The sequence below is a fragment of the Polypterus senegalus genome, chromosome 9, assembly GCF_016835505.1.
Source record: "Polypterus senegalus isolate Bchr_013 chromosome 9, ASM1683550v1, whole genome shotgun sequence".
NCBI lineage: Eukaryota > Metazoa > Chordata > Cladistia > Polypteriformes > Polypteridae > Polypterus > Polypterus senegalus.
In genome coordinates, this window is record NC_053162.1 from 110,391,331 (window position 1) to 110,405,522 (window position 14,192).

Consider the following 14,192-nt stretch of genomic DNA (forward strand, 5'->3'; position numbering starts at 1 on the left):
AGTCAATTCCAAGTTGTGCTTCCCTTTGACTGTCCTCTGAAGAGTGACAGCATGGGATCCTCAAAGCAACTCTCAAAAGATCTGAAAGCAAAGATTGATCATTATCATGTTTTAGGGGAAGACTACAAAAAGCTATCTCAGAGGTTTAAACTGTTAGTTTCAACTGTAAGGAATGTAATCAGGAAATGGAAGGCCACAGGCACAGTTGCTGTTAAACCAGGTCTGGCAGGCCAAGAAAAATACAGGAGTGGCATATGCACAGGATTTTGAGAATGGTTACAGACAACCCACAGATCACCTCCAAAGACCTGTAAGAACATCTTGCTGCAGATGGTGTATCTGTACATTATTATATAATTCAGTGCAATTTGCACAAAGCACATCTGCATGGCAGGGTGATGAGAAAGAAGCCCTTTCTGCACTCACACCACAAACAGAGTCGCTTGTTATATGCAAATGCACATTTAGACAAGCCAGATTCATTTAAGAACAAAGTGCTTTGGACTGATGAGACAAAAATTGAGTTATTTGGTCAAAACAAAAAGCACTTTGCATGGCGGAAGAAGAACACCGCATTCCAAGAAAAACACCTGCTATCTACTGTTAAATTTGGTGGAGGTTCCACCATGCTGTGGATATTCCAACAAGACAATGACCCAAAACACAGTTTGAAATCTACAAAGGCGTTCACGCAGAGGGAGAAGTACAGTGTTCTGGAATGGCCATCACAGTCCTCTGACTTGAATATCATCGAAAAATCTATGGGATGATTTGAAGCAGGCTGTCCATGCTCGGTAGCCATCAAATTTAACTGAACTAGAGAGACTTTGTATGGAAGAATGGTCAAAAATACCTCCATCCAGAATCCAGAAACTTATCAAAGGCTATAGAAGGCGTCTAGTGGCTGTTTTATTTGCAAAAGGAGGCTCAACTAAGTATTCATGTAATATCTCTTTTGGGGTGCCCAAATTTATGCACCTGTCTAATTCTGTTATGATGCATATTTTCTGTTAATCCAATAAACTTAATGTCACTGCTGAAATACTACTGTTTCCATAAGGCATGTCATAAATTAAAAGGAAGTTGCTACTTTGAAAGCTCAGGCAAAGATAAACAAAAATCCAAACAATTAAGAGGGGTTCCCAAACTTTTTCATGTGACTGTAAATGTTCATGTTTCAATCACCCATGATGATAAGGATAGGGAATGATGAATAGGATAAGAGAGTGTTTCATTATCAGTTTTACAGCCATACACTGGGGGGACATCAACCATTCAGTGGTTACTCGTTTGCTAGACAGCGATCCCCAGTTAATATATTTAGAATAAGTCAGTATTGCCAAATTTTTAAGACTATTGTAGTCCATCTCTTTGCAATTGATGAACCACTTAACGTAGAGAACTTCGTCATGATAGTGTGACAGGAATGTGCTCTGCAACACCGCACTTGCCATGTTGCAACATGATTATTAAACCTGATTAAAATTAAATCTATGTGTGTAATGTTGACTTGGTTGATAAGATTGACTGCATGCTACACATCTGCTTATTTTGTCACTGCAAAGGAAAATGAAATTAGCATCTCTATAAAGATTGTCAGCAGAGGGAAGGAAGCATTAAGTACTCTAAAATTTCCTGGTAGACGGCTGCGCAGAGTTTGGACTTGATAAAACACAGTGGACCAACACTACCAGATGACATGGCTCCCCAAATCATCACTAACTCTGGAAACTTCACACTGAACCTCAAACAACTTGGATTCTGTGACTCTCCACTCTTCCTCCAGACCCTGGGATCTTGATTTCTAAATGAAATGCAAAATTTACTTTCATTTGAAAACAGGACTTTGTACCACTCTGCAACAGTCCAGTCCGTTTTCTCCTTAGCCCTATGTTTGTTTGTGGAGGCTCTTGAAGCACTGACTCCAGCCGCAGTCTATTCCTTGTGAATCTTCCCCAAATTCTTGAATGGGCTGTGGTTCACAATCTCCTCAAAGCTGCGATTATCCCTGTTTTTTGTGCACCTTTTTCTGCCACATTTTTTCCTTCCATTCAACTTTCCTTTAATATGCTTGGATACAGCACTCTGTAAACAGCCGGCTTCTTTAGCAATGACATTTTGGGGCTTACCCTCCTTGTGGAGGGTGTCACTGACTGTCTCGTTTTGCCTTGGGGTACTGGACCCCTAGACCTGCTTAAATCCTCACCAAAGAAGAAATGTCATACTTATATTCAGCAGGGATCATTATTCTTAGCTGGAGTCCACTTTATCTGGCACGGTACATCAATTTGTTTGACAACCAGGTAATTGACTTCCTCCTCCTCTTTTCTTTCTTTCTTCTATCGCACTTTACACAAAACGTGGACAAAGAAGTTTTCTTGGATTTCTATGTGAATCATAAAGACCATGCATGCATATATAATAAAACAACATGTAACGAATTTTCTGCGATAATAGTTTTGAAAAATGAAAATATCAAAAACAGAGTAGATATTCGTGTTTATCCAAAAGCAAAACATGAATCAACATTTCTGTCTAATAATTCACCACATTCTGATCCATTACTCTTTCCTTTGCTTTTCCCAGATGGAGCAACAAGATGGTCATACAATAGGAAACATACGAATTCAGTAAAAAGAATAACATCAACACAATATTTCAGGGCAAAATTACCGATACATTCCAATGTATTTAACCGATGTCTGTCATTGCAACGTCTATCACAACATTACATTATTAATGCATATCTAAAAGTAAAAGCTAATTGTCTCTTCTTTATTAAATCGAATTAAGCTAAGCTTATAACGGAACATATATAAGGTCTCATTGATCATGTTCAAAATTCAAATATCAATAGCTGAGACAAATTCAAAATAGGTAAAGCAGGAATATTACCATCATCATATCAAGGTAGTCAAAGAGCATTGCAACAATTATATCATGATGCAATGGCAATATCCAGAACTATCGGTCAGCCCGATTTATTTATTACAATGACGTGCAATCTACAATGGCCATAAATCCAGAGATTCTTAAAAAAACAATGCCACCAGTTACATCGGCTCAGGATTTTCTGACTTTCGTAAGTAGATTGTTTTATCAGAAAATCTTAATTTTATTGAAACTCGAAACAGTGTTTGGTCAAACCCGAGCACACATTTACATGATCGAATTTCAAAAACGGGGTTTACTGCATGTGCATTTATTGGTTACTTTGCAAAAAAAATTATTAACTGCTGATGATATAGATTGTTTTGTCTGTGCTGAAATTTCAAACAGAGAAACCTATCATGAATTATGGTACAAAGTCATTAAACACGTGTCTCATGGACCTCATTTAAATGTTTCAGTATGTTGGGACTCGAAAGAAAGAAAGTGTTCAAACAAATTTCCAAAAGCTTTTGTTTAAACAACAGATATGACTAAGGCTGGCTTTCCAGATTATCGCCGAAGAGATAATCGTCACGAACAACACACTTATCATGGAAAGAAAGATGTAAAAATTGTGATGATTGATAATTGAATGAATGTACCATATAACCCGTATTTGCTAAAAAGATTTGATTGTCATATTAATATCGACTATTAAAAGTGTATATCCAGAAAACCAAACACGGGGGTTGTTGAGTGAAGCGAGGCAGACATGTTGATGGCAATAGAGACCAAATGATTAATATTATGGCTTATTGGGCATAAGTATTATGAAAGATAGTGAAACAAAGCAAAAATTTGGCCCACAGGAGATGGAGTATCTTATGCATGTAGTGGTGAATGTGCAGTTTGTTAATTGAAAAGCCCAGATGCAATCTGAAGATCTCAGCTGTTGACAGAATATTTTAACCTTAATGAGAAGCTTGGGTATAACATATGACCACAGAGTAGAGGCAGTGACTTGTATTTCAGATAGTAGTGCTGACATCTTCAGCAAAAATATCTGAGTTAATGCGATAACGGTAGTCCAAGTTTAAAGCTGCAGCTGGGTGTAAGTTTGGGCAACTTTATGGATGAAAGCATCAGGATGTGAGCATGGTGATGTGTATAAGGATTTTATCTCTGATCATTGTTGTGTACATCAGTGGCAACATAAAACAGGGAACTTTTGAGTTTCTATGATGAATATTTGCACTGTCTGTGTCCCCACCAACAGTATTAATAAAAGGTCTTATTACAGATGAACACACAGAGCTAGGGACATTAAATACAGTAGTTACTTTAGTAAAAAGGAAAACTATGACACTTATTGTCTAATTTATTGCAATGTTATACTATATTTAGGAGTTGGGTGGTTATGGGACTGCTCTTATTGTTACTATTACACAATAAAAACATACATTTAATTTGAGTCTGTAACCGCAGGTGTAAATCAATGATACACCGGCAGCTTCCACCTGCAGCTACAGACACGTCAGTACGTGAGCTCCATGCTAGCGTGGATCTGATGGTGTATGTGCCCAAAAAACATTATTTAACATTCTGTTAGTCTTCTTAATGGTTTCTGAACACTGTCTGGAAGTTGATCGTGCCGAGTAAGTTGATAGTGTTGTAACACAATTCATAGCTGACACAGGTGATAGCTGATATACAGTAGTTGATAATGCATAATACATTGAAGGCAGTCAGTGTGGTATAGTGGGTAAGGGTTTGGACTTCAAACCCTGAGGTTGTGGGTCCAAATGCCTTTGCCCGTGGTCACACAGTGTTAGCAAGTCACTTCATCTGCCTTTGCTCCAAATGAGAAAAACAAAAGAAATGGAATCAATTGTATCTCAAATGTTGTAAATCACATTGAATAGAGAAATTTGTGAAACCATAAATTTCAAAAAGTATGTTTTATCATTTTATATAGCTGTGTATGACAAATGAGTTCTCTGTCTAGACAGATAGTGTATATAATGTAGTAACAAAGACGATCAGCATATATTTAACATTTTTGTTCTATTAACTTAGGCCACATGGTCAACGCTGCTATTCTTTTGCTACCTTCTCTATTCAAAGAAAATTAAACACAGTTGTTTTTAATTGATAAAGTATGAAAAGTAAATGTAATTACATTAATGTTTCTAATTAGCCTACCCTTAACTGTTTTACCATTTTCTTTTCAGTATAATAAATACTTTAAAAATACAGGTATAGTGGAAATCCATTTTGTAAGAATGTAGTTAGTAAGCCAGTGTACATAAGGAATGAGGTTATGTAATTTAGCTAATTCATCTTCATTAATCTTTTGTTTGGTTCTGATTTTGTCTGGTTGTTAGATATTTTGTTAGGTATTTTTCCACTGTAGCTACTGCCTGTCCTTCCTTTATCAGAAACAGGGAATTTCATGTTTTTAAAAAATAGAATACTGGCAAAACCAGGTAAAATACGTCCAGATACTGGAATCAATCACATATCAGTCAACATATAAAGCAGCTTGGTAGGTGGTGTGATCCATGCCAATGAACCAGTCCTGCTAGCCATTAATAAATAGGAGGGGGTGTAGGTACCTTAAACAGGTTTATAATCAGTGAAGACTCTTTTTTCAGCTACGAACTTCCACAGATTCACTTCTGATGGAGTTTGCAAATCTAAAACATACAACAAACATGTCATTTGACCAATTGTACAGAGGTGTGCTAAAGCTTCACACTGCAGAGCTTGGCAGTTTATTTGGCTGGTCAATAATAAGCACAAAAAAGTAGTTTGCTCAAGTGGAAATGCTGAGTGTTCCTTGGAAGCCATCCTTGAAAATTTGGTCCTAACACCATAAATGAATCTATCTGTAGTAGACACACAGCTCCAACTAATATTTTGAACTGAGTATTTGACCCTTGTTTTACGAGTGTAAAGTCAGGTGCATATTCACAGCTACTTTTTCAAACAACTCTACAGGTCTGATCAGTGGCAAAGTTGTTCAGTTCAAAATATTAGTTGGAGCTGCTTTGGGCATTCCACGCCAAAGTACCTAAACTAATACAGCCGTTGCAGCTTAACGTATGTCAAACTGGCTCATTTGCCTTGTGATCGTCTTCTCCGATACACCATATAGATCTGTAATCGGTCTTAGTTTTAAACCGCATAACAGAAGGTGTTCTATTGATTCAGCTGGGATGTCAAAGGATGGACGTCCAGAGCAGGGAACTGCATCACCTGAACTGGAGTGTAGTAGAGTCCGTTCCACCTCTTCTTCGATAATTTCAAAAATAGTTTAATCTATATCGGAGTCTAAAAGGGCCGTCAACATTGTAATTTCTTCCGATAAATCTTCAATTCTCTCTCTGAAATACGTAATATCTTCGGCAGAATCCATTTCATCGGCAGTAGTAAGCAATTTGTCTAATTAATTCTTGTGCTATCGATTCACCAATCAGTAACTAGAGGGCGTGTTAGAGCCCACCCTCTCAACTTTGACGAGTGAAAGTGGTAGTTTTATTTCAAGTCGTATTTCATGACGGTTTGCAGGAATGTTAAGGACAAAATGAAATAAATAAGCAACGAAAAACATATTTTGTGACACATTTATTTATTTATGCTCTCATTTCATGATATATTTATTTATTAAGGCTTCATTTCATGATACATTTATTTATTTATGCTATAATTTCATGACAAATTTATTTATTATGCTCACATTTCACAATACTTTTATTTATTTGCGCATTTATTTATTTAATATTGTTCAAAATAGTCCTCCATACTAAGGAGGTTAAATTGTTTTATTCCTTTTTTAAATCATTTTTAAGAACCATTTGAATGTAAATAACCATATGCTCATAGTTATTTATGGAACCAGTTACAGATCTACAAAGAACTTTTTAAATATATTTAAATATAGTATTTTTTTTCTTATAGAACTTTCACATTAACTTTTTTATGGCATCACTGGTTTTAGTTTAGTTATTTTTTAAGGTTATAAACATATAGCAGCAACCATTAGAAGTTTACCACCACCCTGATCAGGCCTTTCAGTTAGCTCAGACTCTTACTTTGGGTTCCTTAAACAAGTCAAAATAAGGAAAGCTCATGTCACAACTTTGTGCAGAGAATCACATAACAGGCTACATTTAAGCCACTTTTTCATTCAAGAATTCATTTTGCAGGTGAGTAGACGTAAAACACTGTTTAATTTTGTTTGTAACCACATTGTTTAATTTTTCTCAATTAAACTCCATATAACAGAAATAGTGTACAACATGCCCTTCAAGGATATGGCTCTACAAATTTTTTTTAACAAAAAGCATGCCCACAAACAAGCTATAAATTTTGAGAACACATGAATACAGTGCTTTTACTTACATTTCTAAATCGAACAAGTTTTCTCTTGTAATTGTTCCCAATTACCACATCCGTTTCAGAAATATAGAGTACACAGGTCTGATTAGGTAAATGAAAATCAAGCGAATCCAATCCATCTTCAAAAATAGGTTTAATTGTTCCTGCATTAAAATAAAATAGAACAACATATAAAAGGATATAAAATAATATGATTCAGATTTGTTCAGAGTCCTGGAGACCTTGGCCATCAAGCTGCCTCGCCCAGTTGGCCATTCCACAGAATCGGTGCTGGGCCAGCCAGTCTGAGAAAAGGACTCTTCTACTCCACAATTCCAGTGCTCCTCCATTAGAAATGACTTTACCTTAGCAGGCAAACAAATTGGCAGTAGGGCAGTGGTACCAAGTGCCACATTTGAGTACAGTAATCCCTCGCTATATCGCGCTTCGACTTTCGCGGCTTCACTCTATCGCGATTTTTTTCTCATACACGCTTACGTCACTACGCATGCGCTTTCTGAGAATTTTTATCTAAGCCCTACGATGGCTCCTAAATGTGCTGCTTTTTCTAAGCCTTTTGAGAATAAAACTAAGCGCCGGAGGAAGATGCTTACTATGCAGAAGAAGGTGAAACTCGTATATGATTAAAGATGGCAATACCCTACAAAATCCTCCTCACACATGTGAAAAGACAGCGCCAGCAACTGCCTATCAAGATGTTCTTCAGCCGCGCACCCAGACACCCACTGCCTACTCCTAGTACTTCTTTAGCGGAAGAAGACAACAACGCACCTGCTGAAGATACTGCAGCACCTCTGGACTCTCCTACTGAGGTCGTGCCTTCATAGGTCAGTGGTTGTGTGCAATTAAATGTACAGTACAATAATCTACTATAGAAAAGCGTTCGGGATTGTCCTTCCGTCCCATAAGTGCAAAGCGTAGTGGTATTCCGCTTATTACAGACTTACTACTTGCGGCTTGAGGTACGAAGCGACGCGATGTGAGCAGAGTTCTGGTGCTCTCATTGTTCCCTTGCTTTTGTGCGCTGGAAAAATAGAAAAAATTACGTCTCTGGAAATAATTAATATTGATGGAGTACACCGCGTATTAAATATCAGGGTAGATGGTGCTTGCTTATTCTCATCTATAGCTTATTTAGTGCATGAAACTCCGTCTTTAGCGGTACAGATTCGGGCTGACATTGTACGACTTTGGACAGGCACTTGAGGGGATAAAAAAAAAAAGATGTTATGAATGGACACTTTGATGTTCTTATTCTCTACACTTACATGCCTGATGTACACATGGAGCGCACAATAATTGAAGATAAAAGTTGGTCGCCTTAAAAGGCGAGTGCGCCTAGTAATATGATATTTGTAACGTCTAATATGTCTTATTTTCTCTTATTTTGTCTAATGTATTGAGTAATATGAGTGTAATGGTGACTAAAGGGTGTTGTTTCATGTCTAGAGGGCTCTAATAATGTTAAAAAAACGTATTTAGAAGGTCGTAAACAGGTTTTCTATACTCTAACTGCGAAAATATTTGATTTATAAATAAAGAATCCTACTTCGCGAAAATTCATTTATCACGGTATAGTCTGGAACGGATTAACCGCGATAAACGAGGGTTCACTGTACTGAGAAGAGGACAATTGGTGAGGGATACTAACAAATTGTAACTATCATATTATTTACGGTATGTTTAAGTGCTAATGACTAACAACAGAGATACAGTCTTGCATGTTAATCAGCAGCTCTAGTCTGGGTATGCTAAACTAAAAGTAGTGAGTCTTCAGCCAGGATCTGAAAGCTAAGACTGAAGAGGCATCTCTTATAGTACCAGGCAGAACAATCCACAATTTAGGGGCCCTGTAATTAAAAGCTTGACCTCCCACTGTTATTTTATTAATCCTTAGAATCATAAACAGACCGGCATCTTTAGATCTTAATATGAATTCTGGTTTGTAAGTAGTGATAAGTTCAGATAAGTAAGCAGGACCTTGGCCATTTAAGGCTTTATATGTTAAAAGTAGAATTTTGAAAACTGCCTTAAACTTAACCGGATGTCAGTACAAGGACTTAAGAACTGGAGTTATGTACAGTAATCCCTTGCTATATCGCGCTTCGACTTTCGCGGCTTCACTCTATCGCGAATTTTATATGTAAGCATATATAAATATAGATTGCAGATTTTTCGCTGCTTCGCGGGTTCTGCGGACAACGGGTCTTTTTACTTCTGGTACATGCTTCCTCAGTTGGTTTGCCCAGTTGATTTCATACAAGGGACGCTATTGGCGGATGGTTGAGAAGCTAACCAATCAGAGCACGCAGTTAAGTTCCTGTGTGCCGATTGGCTCAGCGGCGGAGCGCCGAATTCGATTCTGCTGCGTTAACCAGGAAGTCTCGTCTCGCTCATTCAGCATCAACGTGTTTCGCTGTGTAAAGAGTTAACTTTTGTGCTCTTTTGTGTTTATCTTTGTGCATAGTCAAGCCCTTCATTATGGCTCCAAAACGATCTGCTCCTGCTACTGCTTCAGGGGCCGTGCCCAAGCACCAACGGAAGATGTTAACGATTGCCGAAAAGGTAAAACGTTTTGGATTTGTTGAAGGAAGGGAAAAGCTACACTGCGTAGGATGCCATTACGGCATCAATGAGGCTACGATTCTTTTTATTTAAAAAGCAGGAAAGGAATATAAGATCTACGGCCACAGTGTTCGTTTAACCAGGGTGCAAAACGAGTTGTAAGTAGATGTAATAATGCAGTAGTCTGGATGGAATCTGGTTTAGGGATTTGGATTGAAGACTGCTGGAAGAAGAACAACAGCGGTGCTTCACAGTCGCTTGAAGAGGCTCCTTTAGAAGAGCTGCAGTAAAACTAAGCTCATCGTTATCAGACAAGTCATCGTGTCATTGTTGGTGAGTAACCATAATTAATTTTCTACTTACAGTACTTAGTATATGTACGTATGTTTAGTGTCACTGTACACACATTTACTGTACACATTTTTTCTGGCATTGTACATATTTATTGCTGGTGGCTTGTCTATCGTAATGGCTGTAACATATGCGATATCAGAGACACTCAATATCTTTAAAATAATATTTAGGTTTTACTGTATATAAACAGTGTGTTTACATACATAATTTCAATGAATCTTACCTAATATCTAAGAGAATACAAAGGGTTTATGCTGTATAACTGTGCGGGGAATATTTATAAACAGTGTGGGAGAGTTTATAAGGGCTTAAAATATACAGTAATCCCTCGCTATATCGCGCTTCGACTTTCGCGGCTTCACTCTATCGCGGATTTTAAATGTAAGCACATCTAAATATATATCACGGATTTTTCGCTGGTTCGCGGATTTCTGTGGACAATGGGTCTTTTAATTTATGCTACATGCTTCCTCAGTTTGTTTGCCCTGTTGATTTCATACAAGGGACGCTATTGGCGGATAGCTTAGAAGCTACCCAATCAGAGCATGTATTACATATTAACTAAAACTCCTCAATGCTATAAGATATGCGTCCCGCGTGGAGCTTGAATGTTTGCTTGTCTCTGCCTCTATCTCACCCTCTCTGACATTCTCTGCGTCTGATGGAGGGGCTGTGAGCAGAGGTGCTGTTTGCCTAGTGGATACGGACACACCTCTAAGAAATGCCGCTTCCAAAAGAACACTTATTGATTTTTTGATGGTTTGCTTTAATCTCGCTCTCTCTCTTCTCTCTCTCTGACGTTCTCTGTGCCTGATGGAGGAGATGTGAGCAGAGGGGCTGTTTGCACAGAGGCTGTTTGCTTAGAAGATACTGACGCTCCTCTAAAAAATGCCGCGGCAAACTTGCTTTTCTTTGCGAGCACTCTCTCTCTGAAATTCTCTGCTCCTGAAGAGAAGATCTATTTGCATTCTTTTAATTGTGAGAAAGAACTGTCATCTCTGTCTTGTCATGGAGCAGAGTTTAAACTTTTGACTAAAGGGTGTTATTTCATGTCAAGAGGGCTCTAATAATGTTAACAGTGTGGGAGAGTTTATAAGGGCTTAAAATATATAAAAATAACTACACAAACATATGGTTTCTACTTCGCGGATTTTCATCTATCGTGGGGGGTTCTGGAACGCAACCCCCGCGATCGAGGAGGGATTACTGTATAAAAATAACCATACAAACATATGGTTTCTACTTCGTGGATTTTCACCTATCGCGGGGGGTTCTGGAACGCAACCCCCGCTATCGAGGAGGGATTACTGTATTCATATTTTCTTCTTCTTGTAATGATTCTTGCAGCAGCATTTTGATATGGGCCTATAACTATTCAAGTAATGGTTTGATTATTGACACTTTCGTGCATCAGGTACTGTGCCATGCAATAATAACTATTAACAAGGTTAAGAATAAGTACTGCAAGAACATTCACTGCATTTTTTACTAGATTTGTTGCCACTGGATCTAGGGAACAAGTGTTTCCGATGGGAGTGTTAGCTTCGTGGAAATATGTTCTTTTATATTGTGCGTTTTAATAACCCTTTAGTTAAATAAGTATAAATGATAACGGCGATATCCCTCTTTTCGGCGATAGGCGGCGACAAAGTCACAGAAAATACAGAATATTACGTTGCTTTAAAATGACAGGGAAGACCAGTCACATTTCTTTTCTAACCACGGGGATTTGGTCGTGTAGAAATGGCTTTTTTTCTGTCACAACGGAGGTGGCGTTGGAGTCTATGTCTTACACTCCCGCAGGTCTTCAAAGCATGACAAGGTTTCAGCGTTCTTTTATATTGTGTCCACACGACCACATCCCCCAGTACAATGCCAAACAAGGTAGACAAACTTAGGCTAAGCAGCAGATAGTCAGATCATATAACACTTAGGCCTTTTAGGGCTGACAACAGCTGTTCTTGTCTATTTTTATGATTTGCCTATCCCAGCACTTCTGAAAGTTGACACCCTGTGCTAAAGCTGGCTCAGCTCTTCATAGCATGTTATACAGAAAAAGAATGAAAAATACATTTAAAGAGATCTAAAACAGATACAGTGACACAATTCTTAATATTATAACAACCTTAGTATAACAACAAGTAGTAGGTTTCTTTTTAGAAATTAAAGTTAAGAGTTCCTGGTGCCCTGTTACAGGATAAACTTTTCTAAAGTGTTAAATGCAAGGCAAGACAGGGTCTGCCAGGCTAGTATGCGCCTTGTACTGTGATGTTGAGATCTGGGATCTTGCATTTTAGATTTTCTCATTAAAGAAGTTCAAAAAGTCTGTACTGCTAATGTCTGTTGGTATTTTGCACTGTAGATCTGATTTCCCATTTGTTAAAGTAGTCACTGTTCTAAACAGTACATAACAGATAACAGTAATAATAATCTTTATTTTAGAATAGTAGTCTGAATGAGCTATAAGGAGACCTTTTTTATATTTTTAACACTATCTGACCATGCAATCTGATAGACCTGTGTTGGCTCCAGCAGACCCCCCGTGACCCTGTATTCGGAATCAGCAGGTTAGAAAATGGATGGATGGATGGATGCAGCTTTGATGTACTCCATCTGCACTCCAGTTTTCAAAGCTCTAACTTAAGAGTGTGAGTGTTCTCAATAAACCAGGGAGAGTTTTTACATGCTTTCATCACTTTTGGTTTAAGGGTAGATGCTGGGTCCAGATCATTTTTCAAGGTGATATCATAATTTGATGTTAGTTGATCTAAATTGTTTTCCATGATTATATTTGATGTTAACTGATCTAAATGGTTTTTAACAATTACACTTGACTTATTCAAAGTATCTAAACATTTTGAAGCAGAATTACAATCTAGATATCGCACTGTCTTTGTATTAATCTGTGAGTGTATTAGTAAGGGCAAAACGAAATCAAACGTAATTAAGTAGTGATCAGAAATAACTTCATTTAATAATATTTAAATCTCAACTTTCCAATATATAATTTAATCTAATGTGCGGTTATGATTACGAGTTGGACCTTTGATAATCTGACAAAATCCTACCGAATTTAACAAATAAGTAAATCATTTGCTAAAAGTGTCAGTTTCCACAGCAATGTGTACATTAAAATCCCCCATCAGCACTATGTGATCATAATTTATAGCCAAATCAGATAAAAGGTTGCACAATTCAGTCATGAACAATAAATATGGCCCTGGTGACTGTACACTAGCACTACAATTGGGTTAGAATCTGTTTAAATATTTAAAATGAGTGCCTCAAAGAATGTAAAGTCGTCTAAATTTTTAGAAGCGATTGGCTTTTTGTCACAATGAATTTTTCCTCCTCGACTATATAATGTATCCATCTGGTGACATGTCAGCTAGGGGAACAGTGTCAGATTTAGTAAACTAGGTTTCAGTGAGAAAACACAGATCAGATTTTGTACTTAATGTCATTTACTAAAACAGAGAGCCAATGTTTAATAAGCAGCCTTAAAACTTCATAGTCCTTTCTGAACTGGTAATATATATTTTGTTTTAATTTGAACTAAGTTTCTGTTACAGGTGCTCCTGGTGAAGAGTCTAGTTACAGTGCATCTGGAAAGTATTCACAGCACATCACTTTTTCCACATTTTGTTATGTTACAGCCTTATTCCAAAATGGATTAAATTCATTTTTTTTACTTAGAATTCTACACACAACACCCCATAATGACGTGAAAAAAGTTTACTTGAGGTTTTTGCAAATTTATTAAAAATAAAAAAAACTGAGAAATCACATGTACATAAGTATTCACAGCCTTTGCTCAATACTTTGTCGATGCACCTTTGGAAGCAATTACAGCCTCAAGTCTTTTTGAATATGATGCCACAAGCTTGGCACACCTATCCTTGGCCAGTTTCAGCCCATTCCTCTTTGCAGCACCTCTCAAGCTTTTTCAGGTTGTATGGGAAGCATCGGTGCACAGCCATTTTAAGATCTCTCTAGAGATG

The 14,192-nt window shown here is 37.5% G+C and overlaps 1 protein-coding gene across 1 annotated transcript in view; it reads right to left on the reverse strand.

The window, feature by feature from the left end:
- The window catches only part of faap24 (FA core complex associated protein 24), a 140,737-nt gene that overhangs the window by 59,970 nt on the left and 66,575 nt on the right, over positions 1 to 14,192 (reverse strand). Inside the window, exon 3 of the mRNA XM_039763574.1 lies at positions 7,276 to 7,415. Coding sequence (XP_039619508.1) covers positions 7,276 to 7,415 — 140 coding nt within the window. The remainder of the gene's footprint in view (positions 1 to 7,275; positions 7,416 to 14,192) is intronic.